The sequence below is a fragment of the Arachis stenosperma genome, chromosome 7 (assembly GCF_014773155.1).
Source record: "Arachis stenosperma cultivar V10309 chromosome 7, arast.V10309.gnm1.PFL2, whole genome shotgun sequence".
In the NCBI taxonomy this organism is placed as follows: domain Eukaryota; kingdom Viridiplantae; phylum Streptophyta; class Magnoliopsida; order Fabales; family Fabaceae; genus Arachis; species Arachis stenosperma.
This window is the reverse complement of record NC_080383.1, coordinates 2,015,803-2,041,230: the sequence shown is the minus strand read 5'-3', so window position 1 is coordinate 2,041,230 and position 25,428 is coordinate 2,015,803. Positions and strand designations below refer to the sequence as shown.

Sequence of the window (25,428 nt, the reverse complement as noted above, 5' to 3'; positions counted from 1 at the left end):
GGCTTCATCTGCTCCAATCTCTGCCTCTTCCATCACTTCGCCACTCTATCTACTTCTTGTGGTGGTTGAGCAGAATCAGAGACAAGCAATGCCTCCAAGAATCTCACCTTGCTGGCCGAATCTTCTTCTTCTTTTTTTGAGCATGAAGACTCAAGATTACCTCACCAAATCTAACCATATTTGGTGATAATCTCAGGCACAACATACTTTTCTTTTGTTATGTTTTCTTGCCATCATTACCTTGATGGTCTTGATGCATGCAACTTCTTCTTTCTTTTGGTAGCTGAGCATAGCTTCCATTGCTTCCTAGACAATGACCGAAGAGGAAGAAGAAAAGATGAGAGAGAATGAAGAATAAAAGCAATTAATTGAAATGAAACAAATTAAATGGGTTGCTTTTACTTCCCTTGCTTGAGTAGCGTGTTACATTGATAAAATCAATCATGTCACTCATACTCTCTCTCTTATTTATATTTCCAATGCTTGCAAAAATTAAATTTTGAAATCCATTCCTCAATGAGAAATGAAATCCGTTGGAAAGCATGGAGCCAATTTGCTTTCTTCCATTATGTTTCGGACCAAGCATTGGATCTTTGGTTTGATATGGGCTTAATGTTGAAGTTTAATAAAAACTGGCTCATTTATTTCATCCATCATTCATATGGCAATTGATAACATTTGCTTTCCTGATGAGTTATTTTTTGGCTTATGCATGAGGGTATATAACAAAGCATGTTCAACTTGGGCTTGTGATAACAATGGATTAGTTTGGCCCAAGTAGCACAATAAATAATTCGGCCATACTCATCATACATTCTAACATCAAACCAAAGGTGAATGTAATTGGGCTTGCATCAGATTTTTTTTTATTTTTCGGCCCAAATAAACCCTGCACAGCAAAATTAATTTAATTAACATATATAGATCAAAATTAGATTAATAATTTTTCTGTTAATAATGTTTGATCATCATCAATTTAAATTAGAATTTTTCAAACTCATCACCTTTTAAAAAACTTTCTTTCTTTTTCTCTTAAGTATCTCACTCTAAATTTTCAAATTAAACTTTTTAGAGTTGCATTTTTCAGAAATTTGCATTTATGTGTGTTGGGTAGATTAGATATGGGCCAAGAAAGAGACAGCCCAATATATGACCCATTATAGGCCCATCAGAGCTTCATTGCATCTAACATGAACTGAGTGCAAGTTATGAAATAAATTACATTAACTGATTTAACAGATTTCTCAAAAGAATCTTCATTGAACAACAGATTTATCAAAACTTGACTTGGACCTAGCGGAATATTCTGCCACAAGTTGGGAAAAAGAAGAACACCTATCCTCTAGCAATTTTGAAGGTGACTCATACTCTTCAATAACTCCTGCATCATATAAATAGACAATGAAAAATCAGAAAATAGCAGATAAAAAAAGAGTTTAATTAGGAATAATAGGCACTTTATAGTTCTTGCCTTGATGAAGAAGCAAGACCATATTGCTGTCTAGAACAGAAGTGATTCTATGCGCAATGGTTATGATTGTAGAGTCAGCAAAATGCAGCTTAAGAGTTTGTTGAATCAAATTGTCTGTAGCAGTATCAACTGATGCAGTTGCTTCATCAAGAACCAATATCTTGCTCTTCTTTAGCAGCACCCTACCTAGGCACACCAATTGCCTCTGTCCCATGCTCCAATTTTCGCCATTCTCGCTAACTGCACATTAACAATAAAGGATTAAAGTACTATATAGATGTAATCAAGCTCAAGAGATCACCTAAACTGTGAAAGTTAGGTAAATTTAAATCACCATGTTGTAGAGAAATAGAACACAAACCTGGAGAGTCCAACTTTCCTTCTTTCTTTCTAACTTCATCTCCAAGTTGACACTTATCTAAGGCCTATACATAAAAGAATGTAAATGTGAGAATGTAATGACTATTCTTTTTATCTGTCACTTTGGTTGAATGTACAATTATTAAGAAACTTGTAGACTTGTAGTAAAACTAACTTATCTTTAATGAAAAGAGAAGACAATAGAATAATTTTAACACTTTTATAGATTAAGAGGATAATTAATAATTTAATAACAAACTTTAAGTGTTTAACAAACTAAACCAACCTCCCAAATTTGTTCATCAGTGTACTCTTCAAGAGGGTCCAGATTGTTTCTAACTGTCCCTTCAAACATGGTTGGATCTTGAGGAATAATGCCAAGTCTAGACCTCAAATCATGAAGTCCTACTGATGATATGTTGATGCCATCAATCATAACTCTCCCAGCAGCTGGTTCAACGATTCGGAATAGAGTTTGTATGAGAGTTGATTTACCACTTCCTGTTCTTCCAACAATCCCAGTTTTCAGTCCTCCATAAAATGTGCATGAGATTCCGCGCAACACAAGTGGAAGGTGTGAAGCATAACGAACCTTCATGAATCATTTCAAATATGGCACAACTTATAATGTTTTAGAAGCTAATTTCTAAGAGAAGTAACAATAACTTTTATCGCAAGAAACAAAACAGTTTCTTAAAATACCTGCAAGTTTTGTATATCAACCTCACCATATAATGGCCAAGAAGAATCTGGTCTATTTTCTTCTACAACAAGGGGAGGCTCACTAGGAACACAAGTATACTGCATAATCCTTTCGACCGATATGATTTTGTTCTCTAAGCGGCAAAGATTCCATACAACCCAAGCTTGCACCATGTTTAAATTTAGTCCATAGGTAACAGCTAAACCAGCAATGCCTTCAATCACAAAATTAGATACAAGTGAAAAAGGATACATAGAAGTTAAAGTTCTCCATTAATATGCAGAGTAACCTTTAAATTGTTTGCAAAATATCATAGTTATGTTGTTACATACTTGGATTTATGACTCCTTTTGGAATAGATACCAAGAATATCAAGGAAACTGCAAATGTGATTGAAGACAACATATCTAAGCGAAAGCACAACCATTCCATAGCACCTGTAACATTGAATTTCGGCCGAGAATATCCATCCGAAAGTTTCATATTTGTTTCCTGAAATCTAGACTGCTGATCAAAGCTTCTAATTGTTGATGCACCAGAGATTGTTTCAGCAAAGTGTTGAATCACTGGCGCTTTGCATACTCCAACTAAGCGCGATAGTTCTCGCGCTGCTGGTAAGTAATATTGCTGCAGAAAATTTAAGTTCAGCACTACATATGTTAGTTCAAGATCATCCATAATATCACATTGTAAAATCAAGTTTTTCTGCAAAATAATGTTATTACCTGGTACCATATGCTGGCTGCAATGACAGGTATGAATACAAAGATAACTTGCCATGCAACTTGAGACATCAGTGCTATGATTCCAAGAAGCTGTATGAGAGTGAAGGCAACTGAACTACTTTGATTTGGAATGTCAGTATCAACAGCACTTTGGTCAGTAGAAGCCTGCATTAATAAATGTTGTATGAAATGTTATAATGAGATATAAGATACACAAATTATACCTCAAAAATTAACCATGGAAGGAAGAGAAAAAGATAAAGGGTCAAAAGAATGGAACATCACATACTCTATTGAGAATTCTACCACCTGGAGTAGAATCAAAGAATGACATTGGTGCGCGGAAAATGCAGAAGTGCATCTTATTGAATAACAGTGTAGCAGTTGTGTAACCGGCAGTAACAAGAAGCATAGCTCTAGCAAGAATGCAGAAAGAACTTCCAATAGCCAAAGCAACATAAACAATTATAAGAATTGATCCTTCAACAGGTGATGGATCCTCTTGTGAGATTGGTGTAGCCCAAGTCATCCAATAGTTGCTTCCAATTTGGAGAGTTTGGAACAGAATCTGAGCCAACAATATGAATGGAACAAGAATCCCTCTATATGCTGTGGTGATGTATTTCCAATATATCAAAAACCCAACTTTACCTTTCTCTCTTTCTTCTTCTTGAACTAGCTGGCCTTTTGGCTCACTATGATCATTGATGTCTATTTTATTACCAATTTGATCATCTTTTCTTGCCTCTTTTTGTTCCACAACATGCGCATTAGAGACACTAATATCTTGTTCAAAGGTACTTGTTGAATCAAGTGTGGACAAAGCTTTTTTATGTGCACCAACAAGTTCCATAAAATCAGCTCCATTATTAAGCAATTCAATATACTTTCCACATTGAGTAATTTTTCCATTTTTCATGACCTAACAACAAGGCATAACAACATCAAGGGTAGTAACTAATAAAAACCACTTTTTGAATAAATGGCAATAAAATTCCAGAATCAATTTCCAACCATGCTTTTTCACTTTCCTACTATTCAATTAACTAGCAGCATAAAAATTGTCATACAATATTAAGTTCCTAGAAATTAATCTCATAAGATTATAAGAACATATACTCACCAATATAAGATCAGCAGCAGGTAAGAACTCTACTTGATGAGTAACATAAACTACTGTCTTTGAACTCAAATGGCCTAACAAACATTCCTGTCAATCCACAAATAAATTAGAAAAAGATTAGTTGAAAAAGTTATTCATATTTTTATATTATGCATAAGAGACCAGATCATAGTGCACACGATAAATAACAGAAAAAGAGTTACCTTAAAGAGATGAGAACCTGTATGAGCATCAACAGCACTAAAAGGATCATCAAATAGATATATATCAGAATCTTGATATAAAGCACGTGCTATTTGAATCCTTTGTTTTTGTCCACCACTCAAATTTATCCCACGTTCACCTATAATTGTTTGGTCCCCAAATGACAAAGTCTCAAGATCCTTCTTCAAGGAACAAGCTTCAAGAACCTTATCATACTTTTCCCTATCCATCTTCTTACCAAACAATATATTATCTTCAATTTTCCCACTTTGTATCCATGGTGATTGAGAAACATATGCTTTCTTACCACACACTTTTAGAGTGCCAGAAACCTTTGGTACTTCTCCTAATATACAAGAGAGTAATGTAGATTTTCCTGATCCAACAGTGCCACAAACAGCAACTTTCATGCCATGAAAAACACTTAGATTTATGTTCTTCAATGTTGTAACTGAAGAAGATAAATCCCAAGAGAAGTTTCCGTTAGTTACTTCAATAGCTTTATCAGAAGTACCTACTGGAAGCTTCTCTACAACATTGAATTGCAAGTCTTCGAGGCGAAGGAATGACGAAATCCTATCAAGAGAAACCTTAGTTTGTGCAATCATTGAAATTGTTTCTGGAAGATTGTATATAGGCTCTTGAAGAATTCTGAATGTAGCAAGTGCTGATAAGATTTTCCCTGATTCAAGTGGAATCCCTACAAGCATGCAGGTGCCAAAAGTAACAACAGAAACAAATGTTGGAGCACCCCAAAACACAAATGTGGTCATGGCTGAAGTGTAAACAAATTTTTTTAGCCACATTTGTTCAGTTTTTCTGAGTTGAATTATCTTAGATAGAAACTTCATTTCCCATCCTTGTAATTTGAGGATCCTCATGTTCCTAAGAACCTCTGATGTTGCTTTCATTCTTGTATCTTTTGATTCCATCAGCTTTGTTTGGAACTTCTCTTGCAATGATCCTAAAGGGATATTTGCCAACATTACAAAAACTGTTGCAAAAAAAGCAGCAATTGAAGCAATGCCAAGATTCTTATACAAAATCAACAATGCTAATGAAACTTGCAATACTACTAGCCATAAATCATGCATGTACCAACTGAAAACACCGATTCTTTCAGCATCAACCGTCATCAAGTTGATTGTCTCCCCTGAAGTATGTCCCTTTTTTGATTGACAAGAAAGGGTCAATGATTTGTTATAGATCATTGTCAAAAGCAGTGCTCTGATTCGGATTCCGATTTGCTGCAACTTAAAGAACCAATGCCTTTGTGAAAGACATTCAACAATCTTTGCTACAAAAAATGCAGAAACCAAAACATAGCCCTGATTTTCATAGAGTTGTTTTCCATCAAGAAACTGAACAAAAGCATCAATAAGATAAGGACCAACATAAGAAGCCAAAGTGTTCAACAATGCAAGAAATGCAGTGAACAGAATCTCTTTCCATGCTGAAACTACTAACAATTTCACAAGCTTAAGAGTGGTTATGTGGTTTGTTCCACCACAATCTGCTTCAACCTTTTCCTTGAAAGCTGGAAAAGCTTCAAGGACAGTATCTCCGGAATCTAGTTGTGGAACATCCTCAAGGTCTAAGATTTTCTTATTACCAAGAGCTATAAGAGAACCAATCCAAGAGAATGTTAGAATGCTGAAAATTCCAGCATTCGAATAAGGCGTAACGGTTTCTCCCCCTCTATTAATCTCTTTTTTCTCCATGGAAGAAGCATGATCATCACCATTCAATAGAGGTTCCTCAATGGTGCTGATATCTTCACACTCATCATTCTTCACAAAACACATAACATAGCAGAAAAACAAGCCAACAAGAGTAGCTACCACATCAGAAACTATGCACTGAGGTGGTAAATGAACATGTTTTTTGTATAGAATAAGAACAATGATGTCCACTATAAAGGAAGAACAAGAAACAAACAGGTAGAAGGCACACCAAATTCTGAATAGTAGTAAGGGAAATCTTCTATGATCATTATGCATGGAAATAGCAAGAACACCCCAAGAAACGGTTTTGAGACCCAAATCCAAAAGGGTAAAAAGCTTTTCTTGTGTCAAACTAGTTCTATACCAAATGAAGTAGTTGATGAGAGAGAGGAAAAGGTTGAAAGCTGAAAAACCAACAGAACAAAACAGAGTCTTTTGAAACAAAGCTTTATTATTATTATTAGTTTTCTTATCTTTGGATTCTACTGTGATGATTCTCTTACAAAGCAATGGCACCAAAACCATTGCCAACAATAGAAGATGGAAAAAGGAAGACAAGGCATGAAGGAAAATGGGTTTGAGTAGAAAACAAGTGGGAGAGTGCATGAGAGAAGAAAATAAAGATGAAACAAACCACATTGCTTAGTTGTGTGAAGCAATCAAACACAAAAAAGGAATGAGGCTTATTATGAGGAAAAATGAGAAACTCTATAGAGGTATATAAAGGAGTACTAACTTGTAAGAAATGTGAAACTCGTGTGAAATGAAAAGGTGAATTATAAAAGGGAAAAAGAAAGCAAAGAGAGTTAAAGGGTTAAAGGAGAAAAGGAGGGTGGTAACTGATAAAGGTGCTGCCCCATGCATGGATAAAGCTATATATACGTCAAAGTTTCACATTGATTATAAGAACATATTAAATAAACATTTGTATAATAATTATAGGAGGTTCTTATAGTTTTTGGTTAAATATACTTTGTATATAATATAGTAGTAGTAATAATAAAAGTGACATAGTATAAAGAGGCTCAAGAGATTCTTTGCATGCTTTAGTTTAATCGGAAAAAAAGGGGTTTCTTTGCATTGGTTGTCACCTAACGTTTTTGATTAAAAATGTTGGAGTTTTGACCCATTGCTTTTGTTAAAGGACACTTTCTGTATATATATAGCTCGAATTTTGATATCTCTTTATTTAATTATTTTTTTAGTAAAAAAAAAAAAAGAAAAACAGTTATATGAAGCACGGACACTTCGTTGAGTTGCCGTATCTGCGTAATATTAGATCCAAGCTATCATCTTAGCAATTTCAGAAGCAGGATGTATCTCACGGAGGCCTCAGATGCAATCCGTTATTCTCCATCCAGAAGGACAAAGCCAAACACGCATCAAGCCTATTAGGGATCAAGCAAGGAGATCGAGAGAGCCTTCGCAACTACATGGAAAGATTCAACAAAATATGTCTGGACATACAAAGTCTGCCAACAGAAGCAGCTATCAAGGGTCTCATCAATGGTCTACGAGAAGGACCTTTTAGCCACTCAATATCCAAGAAGCACCCAAAATCTCGGAACGAGGTACAGGAACGGGCAGATAAGTACATCAACATGGAGGAAAACTCTCGACTAGGAGAGATCTCAAAAACCGAACATTCCTACTCCTCTCGGGATAAGGATAAAGAGTCCAAGAAAAAAGAAGATCAACATGGAGAGAAGCCTAGAAAATACCACAATTACACCCCCTTCGGGTGTCTGTTGTGGATATCTACCGAGAAATATGCAACACTGAGAAGATCCCATCAACTCGCCCAATCAAAAACAAAAGAGGTCGGACGCGTTGAAGGTCCACCTCACACCAAAGAGGTCGGACAAAGTTGAAGGTCCACCTCACACCAAAGTGGTCGGACGAGTTGGAGGTCCACCTCACACCAAAGAGGTCGGACATGTTGAAGGTCCACCTCACACCAAAAAGGTCGGACGCGTTGAAGGTCCACCTCACACCAAAGAGGTCGGACAAGTCGAAGGTCAACCTCACACCAAAGAGGTCGGACAAGTCGAACATCTCACACCAAAGAGGACGAACGAGTTGAACATCCACCTCACACCCCAGAGAGACATGTTCATGGAGGATTCACAAGAGGAGGGATCTCTAAATCATCTCGCAAAAGGACACCTCAAAAAGGGATATTAAGGAAGGGAGAGAGGTTTGAACAGGACAACAGGGTGCAAACAAGCCTTCCGAGATTTCAAAAATTCTTGGGGCAACCACCCATTCTTACCCGACCAAGGGAAAGTGAAAAGCTCAGATTATACCTCGTAGTGGAAAGTCGGGCAATAGCTTTATCACTAGTTAAGGAAGATAAAATGGGCAACAATCCGTCTACTTCATCATCAAGGCTCTACAAGGGGCCGAACTAAACTATCAAAAGATAGAAAAGTTCGCCTACGCCCTCATATTCTCTTCTCGACAATTCCGCCCATATTTTCAAGCTCACACTATTAGAGTTCGGACCAACCAGCCCATAAAAGGTATCCTACAGAAAACAGACTTAGCTGGAAGAATCTTACAGTGGGCAATCAAGTTATCCGAATTCGATCTTCGACATGAAGCTCGGACAGCCATCAAATCATAGTATCTGGCCGACTTCATTACAGAGTACACTGACACCCCGGGAACTCCTACAAAATGGAAACTCTACATGGATGACTCTTCAAACAAAACCGGGAGTGGTGCAGGTGTAATTATAGAAAAGCAATCAGGGAAGCCAAATCAAAGCCAAATGACCAAGCTGAAAACGAGGCACTACTGGCTGGTTTAAGGCTAGCTAAGAAGGTAGGAGCTTACCATGTCCAATGACTCACAAGTAGTCACCTCACAAATAGAAGGGAGCAACCAAACTGAGGATCCCACCACAAAAAATACCTCGGGTAATTCGGGGGACCTTGGACAAAACCAGAGAACAACTCGGACAATTCAGGGGACCCTGGACAAAAATAGAAAATAGCTCGGACATTTCGAGAAATATGAAGTCTGACACATACCTCGGGAGCAGAATGCCTGAGCTGATGCATTTTCAAAACTAGCCAACACCAAACCAGGGGGCAATAACAGAAGCCTCATCCATACCACATTACAAGACCACAACAAGGAAGGAAAACAAACCCTCTCCTCAAAGTCCGGCGACACCAGCTCATAATTCTTTTCCTCATCCCTATCCCCACAACTTCAGAGGAACCTCCTAAGTCGCACACAGTACTCAGGGTCAGCCACAGTAACACGCATTACAACTATGGAATCCGGTCAATCAGACATGCCGACCGGGATCTTAGTAGACATCTCAGCAATATTTTTTCAAGAAGACATAGGTCAACCATGAGGTTATTACCAAATAACTCGGACAAATAATGGAAACAACTCGGACAATAACAGCAAAACATCAAGCGTCAGATACAGCAGTAAAAGGGAAACCCCAAGACTCACACGAAAGTCCAGGGGCACCCTTTGGAGGCAACAACAGGGCAAGAACACAGAGAAGAAAAGCCGACAATCTATACCCAAACAATCCGAACACCTCTCAAACAAAAGGTCAAAACAAAAGCTAGAACTTTTTGTACAAAGGGAGTCAGGCAACAATGAAAAGAAATAGGAACAGCAACCAAATCCTAAGCAAAGCACACATTCTCCTCAAAGGAGAATACGCAAACTTTTTTGCAGAAAGAACCAAAGTTCTTCAGATCAAAAGGGAGCTTGGGCTGAAGAGCTCACACAAGTCCTATAGGCATATCGGACAACTCCACACTTCACCACGGAGGAATCACCCTTCCGATTGACTCGCGGAGTGGAGGCAATGATCCCAGTAGAGATCGAAGAAAGATCCCCCAGAATGATCCTCTACAATAAAGAAGTCAACTCCCAAATCCAAAGAGAAGAGCTTGACCTACTTCCAGAAATCTGAGAAAGAGCTCGGACTAAGGAAGAGGTGTTAAAACGTCGAATGGCCTCAAGATACAATCAGAAGGTAGTACAGCGAAGCTTTGCCAACAACAACCTCATCCTAATCCGAAATAATATCGGAACAACTCGACCTGGAGAAGGAAAGCTAGCAGCCAACTGGAAAGGACCATACCAAGTTGTTTAGAAGAACTGGGGAAAGGTTGCTACAGACTGTCTGAACTCGAAGGGCAAGAGCTACCAAGGTCATGCCATGCCTGCAATCTAAAAAGGGCGCCAGGCCGAGATCCAAAAAGATTGCCCGACCTAGAAAGGTAAGTACTAACATGTACACACTCTTATCTTTATATTATTGTTTAAAAGATTGCAGATTCCCTAAAAAGTTTCCTACCAAGATGCCCGACTACGGCAGGTCGGCAAGGTGAAACACCAAAATCACCGCCCGATCACGACAAAGTCGGCAAGATGAAAACCAAACTCATCGTCCGATTACAAAGCGACAAGTCGGCAAGGTGAAAACCAACTTCACCGCCCGACCACGATGAAAACCGAATTCATCATTTGATTTCGACAAAGTGAAAACAAAATTCACTGCTATATCAAGACGCATTAATCTGAAACGCAAATTTCACTGCCGGATCACGACAAGGTCGGCGGGGTGAAAACCAAATTCACCGCCCGATCATGATAAAAGTTGGCAAAGATGAAACCAGAATTCATCGCCCGATTTCGACAAGGTCGGCAAAAAAATGAAAGCAGAGTTCATCGCCCGATTATAAAGCAACAGATCGGCAGAAAGTGAAAAACAATTTCACTGCACGATCACGATAAAGACAACCGTCCGATAAAGGTGAAAACGCGATTCACCCAAAGGACGATCTAGAGATGACAACCACTTTCTACAAATCGGCAAAGATGAACACAGAATAATGTAAGAAGTTATCGAAAGTGATATAAAAAAGAACCTGACGAGGTCTTACGGATCGCTAAAATAATAACTTAAGGACTGGTCGAACGTTAAGAAGTCGAACCAAGTCAACCCAAGTTATAAGTAAACCCTGGAAAGAGGTATGGCCAACCCTATTAAAGAGGATTACTTTAACTTAGAAGGGCCTGACATAACAAAGTCAGCCCAAAACAAAAAGTTATACAAGTAGTCCCTGAAAGAGATCTGACAAAGATCCAAGAAAGAGGACTACAAAAAATAACTTAAAGGAGACCGACATAGCCAAGTCGGACTCCTACCACTAAAAAGTTATACAAGTAGTCCCTAAAAGAGATCTGACAAAGATCCAAGAAAGAGGACTACAAAAAATAACTTAAAGAATACCGACATAACCAAGTCGGACTCCTACCACTAAAAAGTTATACAAGTAGTTGCTAAAAGAGATCTGACAAAGATCCAAGAAAGAGGACTAAAAAAAATAACTTAAAGGAGACCGACATAACCAAGTCGGACTCCTACCACTAAAAAGTTATAAAAGTAATCCCTGAAAGAGACCTGAACAAAGTCCAAAAAAGAGGATTACAGAAATAACTTGGAAAGCTACAGATTGGACCGACAAGAAGAAGTCGGACCAACGAAAGCAACAGCTTGGACCGACAAGAAGAAGTCGGACCAACGAAAGCTACAGCTTGGACCGACAAGAAGAAGTCGAACCAACGAAAGCTACAGCTCGGACCGACAACAAGAAGTCAGACCAATGAAAAACGTGCACTAAAACGGACATAGCTCCGCCCAAAAAGCCACGGCTTCACGACAAGGCTATCAAAATTGTTCAGAATGACTAAAAAGTGTTCTACGAGAACACTAAAAAGTCGTCGAACAAGTTAGTCCCAAGAACCACCTCGACCAAGCAGAAAATGGACAAAATCAGAAGTGATCAAAAGAGGTCGGACAACAAAGTACCGACACTCTACAAAGATCCACAAAAACGGACAAAGACATCTCGCAAACGGCCAGAGGAAAGCCAGGAATGTTTTGCTAAAAGGTACGAAGTCTTGAAAAAAGACACTACTTAAAAAGCGAAAAGCACAGCCTCAAAGACAGAGCTAAAAAGTCATCCAAACAAACTTTAAAAAGGTTCCCCATCGAAACACTACCTAAAAAGTTGTTGGATTATGACTAAAATGCCCGAACAGCGAAGACAAACAAGTCGGAAGAAGGCTGAAAAGTCCCCTCAACAAAGTAAAAGGGGCAATACCAGACTCGCACAAGAAGAAACTACTCAAAGATCGACCAAAGTCAGGATGCTTGAGCATGACTTCCCCGAAGAGATCGAAACTCTGAAAGCACGGTCTCACGGAAAAGTCTGAACTCTAGCAGGGGCAAAGTCATACAGGTCGACGTCAGCTAAAGAAGAGGTGCAAGTATGATCTCAAAAAGAACAAGCCATAAAGGTTCGAAAACAACCTAAGGCTCAAATGTGCTCAGCCAAAAGGGATACAACTCCACTCAAAGAAGGCACAATCTCAAACAGGGCTACGAACGTCATCCGAGACTAAAAACGGTTCTACATAAAGAACACTAAAAAAGTCATTGGACAAATCACTAAAAGTCCGGATATTAAGCCGCAAGGAAAACTTCACCAAAGCAGAGGGTTGTCAACACAAACTTAAAGCAAGGCGTGATCCAGAAGGCAAGGGTAGAAAACCCACGCTACCACTCAAAAGAGGTTGGACTGTGAAGTACCAAACCTCTAGAAAATCTACAAAGATTGCAAAGCAATGAAGAAACAAGCCAGACAGATGCTCGAGCACGACTTCCAAAGAGATCGAAGCTCTGAAAAGCATGATCTCATGGAAAGATCGAACTCAAGCAGGGGCACTGTTCATACCCTGGGTCAAGCTGTCCGACCCGGGATGTTTAGCGACAAGCTGACCGACCTCTTCAGGTCAGACTATCCGACCTCTTCTCAAAGAGCTCGGCCAAATGCCCGACCTCTTCTCAAAGAGCTCGGCCAACTCGCCAAAGGAGCCCAAAGCAGGCCTAAAACGAAGGAACACAGCCCAATCTAAAGGCAGCCAAAGCCCAGAAAGATAAAGGTGGTTCCCTTGAAGATAAGATTACCTCACTTAAAGATAAGATAAAGATAAGATAAGATAACTAACTTATCTTATCCACAGGAGGCCACATCTCACCATTATAAATACACTGGAGCACCCAGGTATAACTCATACTCTGATTCTACTCAATACCTGCTTAATACCCTTGCTAACTTAAGCATCGGAGTCCCTTGCAGGTACCCCCCACCCTCCGGGGACGAAGGATCAGCACCACCACCAAGTCCAACAAGTCGGACACACCAGCTCCGGCCGCTGTACACCTGCCAGACACGTCGGCTCCGACCAACACAGAAGATCTCGTCCGAGATCGACCTACAGTTTCAGGTAGCCCTCGGAACAGTACGCATTTTAGTAAAAGTGTTGATATCCCTTTTTTGTACAGCGTGTTGTTTATGATAGTGTAGTACTGTGCCTCTCTTTTCAGCCTCTTTGCCTCCTTTTCATCTGTAGGGAGTTCTTCTGTTTTGAGGTAGTTTATTATGGGGGTCATCCATCCTTGATCCTGACCTATTATGGCTAGGATTCTTTCTTCTTCCGCTATTGACGGGTTCTGTAATACCTCCTGGATGAGGCTTCTGTTGTTGCCCCCTGGTTTGGTGCTGGCTAATTTTGAAAGGGCGTCAGCTCGGGCATTTTGCTCATGAGGTATGTGGTGGATCCTATATTCTCCGAGTTGTCCGAGCTGTTCTTTGGTTTTATCCAAATATTTTTTCATGGTCGGATCTTTGGCTTGGTAGCTTCCTGTTATTTGTGAGGTGATGACTTGTGAGTCACTGTAAATGTTGAGTTTCCGAGCTCCAACCTCCCTAGCCAGCTTCAGACCAGCTAATAGTGCTTCGTATTCTGCCTGGTTGTTTGAGGCCGGGAATCCGAATTTAAGGGAGAGCTCAAGTTGAGTTCCTTGGTTGCTTTCAAGTATCACACCCGCACCACTTCCTGTTTTATTCGAGGATCCGTCTACGTATATGTTCCATTCTATAGGGATTTTTGGGATGTCTGTAAATTCTGCGATGAACTCGGCCAGGTGTTACGATTTGATTGCTGTACGCGCCTCATATTGGAGGTCGAATTCGGACAACTCGATTGCCCATTGTAGGATTCTTCCTGCTAGATCTATTTTCTGCAATATCCCTTTTATGGGTTGGTTGGTTCGAACTTTAATGGTATGCGCTTGGAAATATGGGCGAAGCCGCCGGGATGTGAGGATCAGAGCGTAGGCAAACTTTTCTATTTTCTGGTAGTTCAGCTCGGATCCCTGTAGTGCTTTGCTAACGAAGTAGACGGATTTTTGCCCATGTTCGTCTTCCCTGACTAGTGCTGAGGCTATTGCCCGGCTCCCTACTGCGAGATATAATATGAGCGGTTCTCCTTCTCGTGGCCGAGATAGGATAGGTGGCCGTCCTAAGAACTCCTTGAAGTCTAGGAAGGCTTGCTCACATTCTGTCGTCCATTCGAACTGTTTTCCCTTTCTTAAAGTAGCATAGAAGGTAAGGGATCTTATCGCAGCTCCTGCTAAGAATCGGGATAGAGCGGCCAACCTCCCGTTGAGTTGTTGTACTTCTTTGATACAGGTTGGGCTCTTCATGTTGAGTATGGCTCGACACTTGTCTGGATTTGCTTCAATCCCCCTTTGTGTGAGCATGAAGCCCAAGAATTTGCCGGCTTCTACTGCGAAGGTGTATTTTGCGGGATTGAGCCGCATGTTGTGTTTCCTGATAGTGTAAAACACTTGAGTCAGGTCGGATAACAATGTATCTTTGCTTTGTGTCTTTATCAACATATGGTCTACATAAACTTCCATGATTTTTCCGATGTGATCTGAGAAAACTTTATTCATTAGCCTTTGATAAGTAGCTCCTACGTTCTTGAAACCAAAAGGCATCACTATGTAACAGTAGTTTGCTTTCGGTGTTAGGAACGAGGTTTTTTCTTGATCTGGTGGATACATGGGGATTTGATTGTACCCTGAATATGCGTCCATGAATGAGAGATACTTATATCCTGATGAAGCATCCACTAGAGCGTCGATGCTTGGGAGTGGGTAGGGGTCTTTTGGGCAGGCTTTGTTGAGATCGGTGTAGTCGGTGCACATTCGCCACTTTCCATTTGACTTTTTCACCAAGACGACGTTTGCTAGCCATAGTGGATATTTGACTTCCCTTATGAACCCGGCCTCAAGTAGCGCTTGTACTTGTTCTTCTACAGCCTGAGCTCGTTCTGGTCCAAGTTTTCTTCGTCTTTGTTGTACTGGCCGAGATCCCGGATAGACTGCCAATTTGTGGCTCATTAGTTCGGGATCAATACCTGGCATGTCGGCAGCTTTCCATGCGAAGAGATCAACATTATCTCGTAGGAACCGTATTAGTGATTCCTTTATGTCTCCTTTCAGGATCGTGCCAATATTAGTTGTTTTATCCGAGGTGTCTCCGATCTGGATTCTTTCTACTTCTCCTTCGGGTTGTGGTCGGAGTTCTTCTCGCCTCTGAACTCCACCGAGCTCGATTGTGTGGAACTCTCCTCCTTTACCTCGGAGGTTTAGGCTTTCGTTATAATAGCGACGTGCCATCTTTTGATCTGCCTTTATTGTAGCTATCCCTTCCGCAGTTGGGAATTTCATACATAAATGTGGAGTTGAAACTATTGCACCGAGTTGATTTAACGTTGTCCGACCTATTAAGGCATTGTAGGCTGAGCTTACGTCAACCACGATGTAGTCTATCTTGAGTGTTCTGGATTGGTTCCCCTTTCCGAAGGTTGTATGCAGCGATACGTATCCCAGCGGTTGAACTGGGGCATCTCCTAGTCCGAACAGGTTGTTCGGGTATGCTCTTAGCTCTTTTTCTTCTAGACCGAGTTTGTCGAAGGCAGTTTTGAATAAGATGTAGGCAGAGCTTCCCTGGTCAATTAGTGTACGGTAAAGGTTGGCGTTTGCCAGTATGATCGTAATGACCATGGGGTCGTCATGTCCCGAGATGATTCCGGATGCGTCTTCCTTGGTAAACGTGATTGCTGGGATGTCTGGGGCTTCCTTTTTTCCTTCGACGTGGTATACCTCTTTGAGGTGTCGCTTGCGAGATGATTTGGAGATTCCTCCTCCAGCAAATCCGCCGTGTATTACGTGAACGTGTCTTTCCGGTGTGCGAGGTGATCGTTCAGGTCGTCCAACATCCTCATCCCTTCTTCTTTTTCTTGGTTCGTCATCCCGATTAGCCAAAAACCGATCTAGTTTTCCTTCTCTTACTAGTTTTTCTATGATGTTTTTCAAATCGAAGCATTCATTGGTGGAATGCCCTCGAAGTCGGTGATATTCACAGTATTCATTCCGATTTCCTCCTCTTCTTTTACCTTTAAGTGGCCGAGCTGGAGGGATTTTCTCTGTATGGCAGACTTCTTTGTAAACATCTACCAAGGATACCCTAAGAGGAGTATAGTTATGATATTTTTTGATTTTCTCTCCGGAGCGATCTTCCTTTTTCTTGGATTCTTTATCTCGGTAGGCAGAACAGAACCTTGAGGTTTCACTAAGTCGAGAGTTTTCCTCCATGTTGATGTATTTTTGTGCCCGTTCTTGTACTTCGTCTAAGGATGTCGGGTATCTCTTTGATATAGATTGGCTAAATGGTCATTCTCGTAGGCCATTTATGAGGCCCATAATGGCAGCTTCTGTTGGAAGATTTTGTATGTCCATGCATGTTTTGTTGAATCTTTCCATGTAGTTGCGAAGGCTCTCCGGATCTCCGTGCTTGATCCATAGTAGGCTAGGTGCGTGTTTGGCTTTATCCTTTTGTATGGAGAATCGGGCCAGGAACTTTTTGGCCAGGTCGTCGAAACCCGAGATGGATTTCGGAGGTAGGTTGTCGAACCATTTGATGGCTATCTTGGTTAGAGTTGTTGGAAAGGCTTTGCAGCGAACTGCATCTGAGGCATCAGTGAGGTACATTCTACTTCTGAAGTTGCTGAGATGATGGTTGGGATCCAAGGTGCCATCATATAGAGTCATATCCGGAAGCTTGAAATCTTTTGGAATTTTGGTTTTCATAATTTCTCTGGTAAATGGATCTTGATCTTTCTGAGAGCTATCCTCTGTGGATGGTCGAGTAGCTTTAGTTTTGAGATCAGCTTCGAGTTTTATAAGCTTATCTTCTAATTCTCGGCGCCGCCTTATTTCCCGGCGTAGATCTTCTTCTTTTTCACGTCGATGTTGGGCTTCTTTCTCAAGTTGCTCCAATCGATTTTGAAGTGCTTCTATTACTCCTGGATTTGATGAATTTTTGTCTCCGTTGGTTTCTGGAGTATCTTTGAGTATCGTGTCCGCGTTTTTATGCGGCGTTCTGTCTTCCAAACCTGAATCGTGGTCGTTGTCATGGTCATCCGCCATGTTAATGGGATGACTTCCAGGTCCCCGGCAACGGCGCCAATGTTCCGAGGGTTACCTGAAACTGTAGGTCGATCTTGGATGAGATCGTCTGTGTTGGTCGGAACCGACGTGTCCAGTAGGTGTACGGCGGCCGGAGCTGATGTGTCTGACTTGTTGGACTTGGTAATGGTGCTGATCCTTCATCCCCGGAGGGTGGGGGGTACCTACAAGGGACTCCGATGCTTAAGTTAGCAAGGGTATTAAGCAGGCATTGAGTAGAATCAGAGTATGAGTTATACCTGGGTGCTCCAGTGCATTTATAATGGCGAGATGTGGCCTCCTGCGGATAAGATAAGTTAGTTATCTTATCTTATCTTATCTTTAAGTGAGGTTATCTTATCTTTAAGGGAACCGCCCTTCTCTTTGTAGGCTTGGGCCGTCTTAGGATTTTGGGGTGTGTTCCTCTATTTGGGCCCTTTGTTTGGGCTTTCCTGTGACTTGGCCGAGCTCTTTGAGAAGAGGTCGGGTTGTCCTGACCTGAAGAGGTCGGTCGCTTTACCTGTAGAACATTCCGGGTCGGACAGCTCGGCCCAGGGTATGAATAGTTTCAAACTAAACGGATATGATTATCCATTATGGGCAACTCTGATGAAAAAAGTAATTGGTGGAAGAAGAAAGAAGAAACACACCAAAGAAAACTGCTTTAATATTGTGGGTTACCCAGATTGGTGAAAAAATAACCCCAAGTCATCAAGAAATCAGAATAAGGGAGCCACCGCTGTGAGCATCCCAGAGGTCACCAACAGCGGTGAGGCCAGAAGAGAGGATGCAAGTCACTATGGCAAGGCGGCAGTGGCGGTAAGGGCAAGGACTACTGAACTCTTTGCCTGCTCAGCCCAAACCGCGACTCAATATAAAAGGGAGACCCAGAATCAGAATCCAATTAAAAGGATAAATGAATGGATTTTCGATTGTAGGGCTACCGATACTATGACTCATGACCTCCATGATTTTAATAGCTTGACTATACCCTCAAAAGCTCATATTGAAACAGCTGGTAGAGAATTAATTGATGTTAAAGGAGGAGGCTCTATTACTTTTTCAGAAAAATTAAAATTAAAAAATTGCCTCTATGTCCCTACACTATCATCAAAATTATTGTCTGTTAGCCAAGTAACAAAGGAACTAAATTGTGTGGTACTCATGTACTCTACCTTTTGTCTTTTACAGGACATTCTTACGAAGGAGATCATTGGGCGTGGTACTGAGCGAGAAGGCCTTTACTACGTTGATGAAGTAGCACACCAGGGTCATGCCATGCTTGCTCACGGAACGGTTACTAGGCAACTTTGGTTATGGCACAGGCGTCTCGGACATCCTTCATTTGGGTACCTCAAGTTACTATTCCCTAGTCTTTTTACAAGTAGTACTGAACCCCTCAAATGTGAAACTTGTATTCGTGCAAAAAATCACAGAATTTCTTTTCCTCCAACCAATACTAGAGTCAATTCCATTTTTTCTTTAATACACTCAGATGTGTGGGGTCCAGCTCCCATTTTCCATAATAATTTTCAATATTTTGTGTTATTTGTGGATGATTTCTCTCGCATGACTTGGGTATATTTTTTAAAACACAAATCTGAAGTACCTGATAAGTTCTTTGCTTTCTACCAAATGATTCAAACTCAATTCAACAAGAAAATTCAAGTACTTCGCTCAGATAATGGTGGGGAATTTATAAACCAGTCAATGCGCGATTTTTTAATGAAAAATGGTCTTATTCATCAAACTTCTTGCCCAAATACACCCCAACAAAGTGGTGTGGCTGAGCGGCAAAATCGTAAGTTACTTGAGATGACCCAAGCCATGCTTTTTGATGCACAAGTTCCAAAATTTTTTTGGCCTGAAGCTATAGCGACCTCTGCCTACTTAGTAAATCGCCTACCTACCCAAGTTCTCCACCACAAAACACCCTTACAAGTCTTGGCTACTCAAACTGCAATTCCGCCTATTCTAACCTTACCACCTCGAGTATTTGGATGTTCTGTCTTTGTCCATATTCCCAAAGCCAATAGAACCAAACTTGATCCTTGTGCAGAAAAATGTGTTTTCGTTGGGTATGCTACACACCAAAAGGGGTATAGGTGCTACAATCCAATCACCCGTCGTATTCATGTGACCATGGATTGTGATTTTTTAGAATCTGAATTTTACTTTAGCCGCCAACATGGCATTCAGGGGGAGAACAATAATGAACTACCAAGTTGGCTAAATAACCTTTGTTGCCCAGAAACTGTTCAAACAGAGCAAGTAGATGGAGCCACCGAGCATACTTCACTCAACGTAGAAAATAACTCGGTACATACAACCAGTGAGAGTCCTTTTGAGAATGTCAGACAAGAGGTAAGTAATTATCCATCTGATAATTTACTCCCTATTTTTAATGAGGCCACTAACAATAACAGTATAGCACTGAAACATGAAGAACCTGAGCCCAATACCTTTATTCTTCCTCTAAGAAGAAACAGAGGGATGCCTCCTGATCGGTACTCACCAGAACATGTTCCCCGTAACACAAGATACCCAATAAGAGTGGCTAGAGAAGGAATGACAGATGTTGCAAAGGCTTTTTCAGCCAGACTCTTAATAGAAGACATTCCAAGAACTGTCCGAGAAGCCAATGAGAAAGCTAAATGACGAAAAGCCATGAATACAGAAATGGAAGCTCTAGAGAAGAATGGAACTTGGGAAAAGTGTATCCTACCGACAGGAAAAAAGCCAGTCGGGTGCAAATGGATTTTCACCATTAAACACAAGGCAGATGGCACTATTGAACGGTACAAGGCAAGGTTGGTGGCCAAAGGTTATACACATACCTATGGTATCGACTACACTGATACTTTTTCACCTGTTGCAAAGATTAATACTATCAGGGTGTTATTTTCAATAGCAGCAAATGAAGATTGGCCACTCCATCAATTTGACGTCAAGAATGCTTTCTTGCATGGAGAGTTGAAAGAAGAAGTGTACATGGAAGCTCCTCCAGGTTTCTCAACGGGATTTGGAAAACATGAAGTTTGCCAATTAAAGAAGGCTCTTTATGGGCTTAAACAATCTCCACGTGCCTGGTTTGGAAGATTTACAGTTACCATGAAAAGGTATGGGTATAAGCAAAGCAACTCTGATCATACCCTTTTTTTGAAAAAACGAGGAGATTTAATCACGTGCCTACTAATCTATGTGGACGATATGATCATAACGGGAAGTGATGCTGAAGAAATTGCAAAATTGAGAAGGAACCTATTTACAGACTTCGAAATAAAGGATTTGGGAGGACTAAAATATTTCTTAGGAATAGAGGTTATACGATCCAGCAAAGGAATCTTTATCTCCCAAAGAAAGTACATTTTGGACCTTCTGGCAGAAACAGGAATGGTGGATTACAAACCAATAGATACGCCCATGCAAGTTAATCACAAGTTGAAGATGGTAGAAGGTGCCACCCTAGCAGATAAGGAAAGATACCAGCGACTGGTTGGAAAACTAATTTACTTATCACATACTCGGCCTGACATAGCTTATGCTGTGGGAATAGTAAGTCAGTTTATGCATAAGCCACAAGAAGATCATATGGAAGCTGCCATGAGGATAGTTCGATATTTAAAGGGAGCTCCAGGAAATGGAATCATTTTCAAAAAGAATGACCATTTGAAGGTTGAAGCATACACTGATGCAGATTAGGCGGGCAACCCAAATGATAGAAGATCAACCGCTGGTTACTTTACACTTGTTGGAGGTAACCTGGTAACTTGGAAAAGCAAGAAGCAGAAAGTTGTAGCTCTTTCAAGTGCTGAGGCAGAATTTCGAGGGATAGTTAAAGACATAACTGAAGTCTTGTGGATAGGACAATTGATGACTGAGATTGGGTTTCCACCACAATCGCTAAGCCAGTTGAAATGTGACAACAAAGCCGCAATCAGCATTTTAGAGAAATCCTGTACAACATGATAGAACAAAACATGTTGAAGTGGATCGACACTTTATCAAAGAAAAAATTGAGAATGAAATTATTGAACTTCCATTTGTGAGATCAGAAGAACAGTTGGCTGATATTCTTACTAAAGCAGTGTCAAGACAAGTCCTTACTAAAGTTCTAACCAAGTTGAGTATTGGTGATCCCACTACTCACCTTAAGGGGGAGTATTAGAATATCATAATTAGGGAACAAAATCAGGAAAATATCAAAGAGAATTAGAAAAAAATCAATGTAATTTATTAGGATATTATTCCATAACGAGTGTACTCTTAGCGTACTCTTAGTCTATATCTTAGTAAGAACTTTGTAATTACAAATGAGAAATATGAATAACAAAAATAATACTTTTTTAAATAATTATTCGTTTCTTTCCTAAACTCTTTGTACCATGGTAACAGTTCCTGCATCGCTTTCCAATTCGACATAGACACTGAGCACTACACGGTATCTTAAGTTGATGGCACTTATATTCGTTCCCTTCACAATAATTGACCTTGCATTTGCACTTCCGGGATACTCTAACATTCTCTGGTGGTGCCGGTGGATCTTTCCTGTTTCTACAGTTGCCGTGGCAGGCACAATTGGGGTGCAATCTCGCGCCACATCCCTGCAGTAGCAGCTAATGGCACAGCTTCCTTAGCATATACACGTTTCTTCGCGATTAGGCCTCCATCTGTTGTTTTCTCAGCCTCAACCTCATCAGCATGGTTGATGGCAGCATCAGCCAAAATATCCAATTCCGACATTATTGCGTGCACCTAATAAGTTGAAGATATAGGTGAAGAACTATTTATGCTATATTAGGTCATGGTCAGGTAAGATTGAGAGAAGATGAAATATACATTTTTTGTAATTATATGGTTTACATAGATAATAAAAAATGAAACAATTTTTTAAAAAGAAAAAAAGTATGCTTAATCAAATTTTAACTGAAAAATAAATTGTTTTATCATTTGTGAGATTTAGAAGAGATAAAAACAAGGGAAAAAATTAGTCTTAGTTTATATAGTTTAGTACTCACTACGTACTCTTTGATACTGTATTCTAATTTTCAGTCTCTACTTTTAAAGAGCATAAATAGAGAATTCATTATATGCATACATGTATTTTTTAGAAAATAAAATAATGAAATGATAAATTAAATTTATGATTTATAATATCATTTAATTGATATATACCATTAATCATTTATTTTATAATTTTTCTAAATAAATATATTAATTTTACTGTCATTATATTTTTAAAAATCGTATATGCAGTTAATTTTTGTGATAAGATTATGACACTAATATTTGAAAATAAAAATGTAGAAAGAAGGAGAAAAGAAATTGTAGTAAAAAATCTAATATATCATGGATCAAGTTGTAATAATAATCAAAGTTTTTTTTAATATATTTTTTTCTTGCATAAATAACAGTTAAAAACTGTGAAGGTGTAATTTAAACTTTTTTAAATAAGTAACTGAATCTAATATTTCATATGAGAGTTCGCTACTATTAGCATTTTTTTGTAAATATTTTTATATTTTTTTTAAATACAACCAAACTACAATATTTTTATGTTTATTTAAAACATTGTAACATTTGATTATTTTACTATAATTATTTTGAGATTTTTCAATCAATACTTACTTTGTTATTTTTTTAAATTTAAAATAACAAATTATATTACTTCTTTATTTATGTATAAAATTATTTTTATTTTAGGTTTTTTACATATTCAAATTACAACATTATTATTATGTTTATATTTCACATAAGCTTGAGGATAATAATCTATTTTTTCTCGGTGACATAACGTACTTATGAATAGATAAGTTTAATTTTAAAAAATAATTTTTGATTACATACTCACATTTCATCTCTATAAGAATATTGCATAAATAATAGAAAATAAGTAGATAATATACATGCTAATTTAGATAATCAAAATAAAATAAAATAAGTAGAAAAAATATAATTTAACTTTAAAATTCTTTAATTAATTTTTCACACTACTTTCATTTTAAATAAATTTTTTATATTTTCATATTAACATATCACTTTAAATGTAAAATTATAAAAAAATAAATTTATTTAGAATTAAAGTAATGTGATTAAGTGTAATTTATTTAGATATGATTAAAAAATAATTGAATACTATATACATTAAAAATTAATATTATTGAAGGATAAAAATAAAATTTATTTCTATGTATTGTTTTTGTCCCCAATGTTTTCGTCCTATTTAAGTCCCTAACATTTCAAAATCATCTTAATTTTCTCCCGCCGTCAATTCTGTTACGAATCTCTAACGGCAGGATAATATTGAATCAACGTTAGGGACTTAAATAGAACAATCGAAACGTTAGGGACAACTTTGTAACTTACCCCAAATGTTATGGACAAAAACGATACTTTACTCAAAAAAATATAAAACTTTCAAGATAAAATGAAAAGATGTGACATTATATGCATTAGATAATTTAAAAAATACTTATTATAGAGGAAGTTAAAAATATTCTGAGCTAAAAAAATTATTTAATAAAATTAAGAGAGAGAGTTAAAATTTTGTAACTAATAAAAAAGAATCACCACTATCAACCTATTAAATTTGAGTAATATCAAATGATAATTAAGAAATAAACCAGAATGATAAATTTAAAAGTTTTTTTATTTTTTTTATATAGTGTTTTACTTTAAGTACTTTTATGGATGGTATTTAAATAACAAAACAAAATAGTAAGAAGATTCGCATTAGTTATGAAAACTAATATCATTCTTATAGTACGATCACATTATTTCAAAACATACAACATGAAATAAAATATAGTTTAATTAATATGCACAATAAAACAAACATAAAACTTATATAATAGCAGTCAAATATGAAAAGTAGTGACAATCTTCTATTCTAAGGTATTATATTAAATTGTAATTTAAATTTATAATTATTAGTTAAAAATTTATAATAATATACTATTTTTATTATATCAGTTAAAAATAATATATTTTGATACTTTTTTTAAGGCTACTAACATTAAATTTTGATAATTTGAACAAAAACTTTTAATACTTTATGTCTTAATTTTTTTTAATTGATCAATAAAATTACTTAACACGTACATCAAGAAAAAAATTATTATTTTTATACATCTAGATATTTAAAAGACACAAAAATAAATTCTTTTAATAACACTTTAACAACTCATAAAAATTAACAGAACCAATGATTATAGATCAAAGTGATAGACAAGATATAAAATTGTGATATGGTACTTGATGATAATTAAAGAGGTGAGAGGAGAAAAAAAATAAAAAAGGAGAACAAGACAATATAACAATTACGGTAAAATAATGACAGTCATATATATAGAAAATAATAGTAAGAAAAAATAATAGTGTGTGATACAATGAAAAAATATAATAAAAGTATAAATAAATAATTTTAAAAAAATAATAAAATTACAAATAATTTAAAAATTAAATATAAAATTTAGAATTATACATAAAGATAAAAAATACTTTAAATATAATATTTTATCTTTACTTTAAATTAAACACTGTTAAAAAATAAATAAATAAACTTATATAATATTTATAAATAATTACTTTATAAATGTTTATCTTGATTTTGTTATACATAATAATAATATAATAATTTTTTTAATGTCTTATTTAATTTAAATTTATAAATTTTATACATCTTAAAATTTAAATAACTTATAATTTTTTA

The 25,428-nt window shown here is 38.0% G+C and overlaps 1 protein-coding gene across 1 annotated transcript; it reads right to left on the bottom strand.

Annotated features, from left to right (window-relative positions):
• Positions 1-1,082: 1,082 nt before the first annotated feature.
• LOC130941463 (ABC transporter C family member 3-like) lies at positions 1,083-6,916 on the bottom strand. Its single transcript, XM_057869975.1, has 10 exons — positions 4,586-6,916; positions 4,383-4,469; positions 3,549-4,181; positions 3,260-3,424; positions 2,867-3,161; positions 2,534-2,748; positions 2,118-2,423; positions 1,833-1,896; positions 1,472-1,711; positions 1,083-1,381 (listed from the first exon to the last, which is right to left on the bottom strand). The coding sequence occupies exons 1-10, from the start codon at positions 6,914-6,916 to the stop codon at positions 1,257-1,259; spliced, it is 4,461 nt and encodes a 1,486-aa protein (XP_057725958.1). The 3' UTR covers positions 1,083-1,256.
• Positions 6,917-25,428: the final 18,512 nt, after the last annotated feature.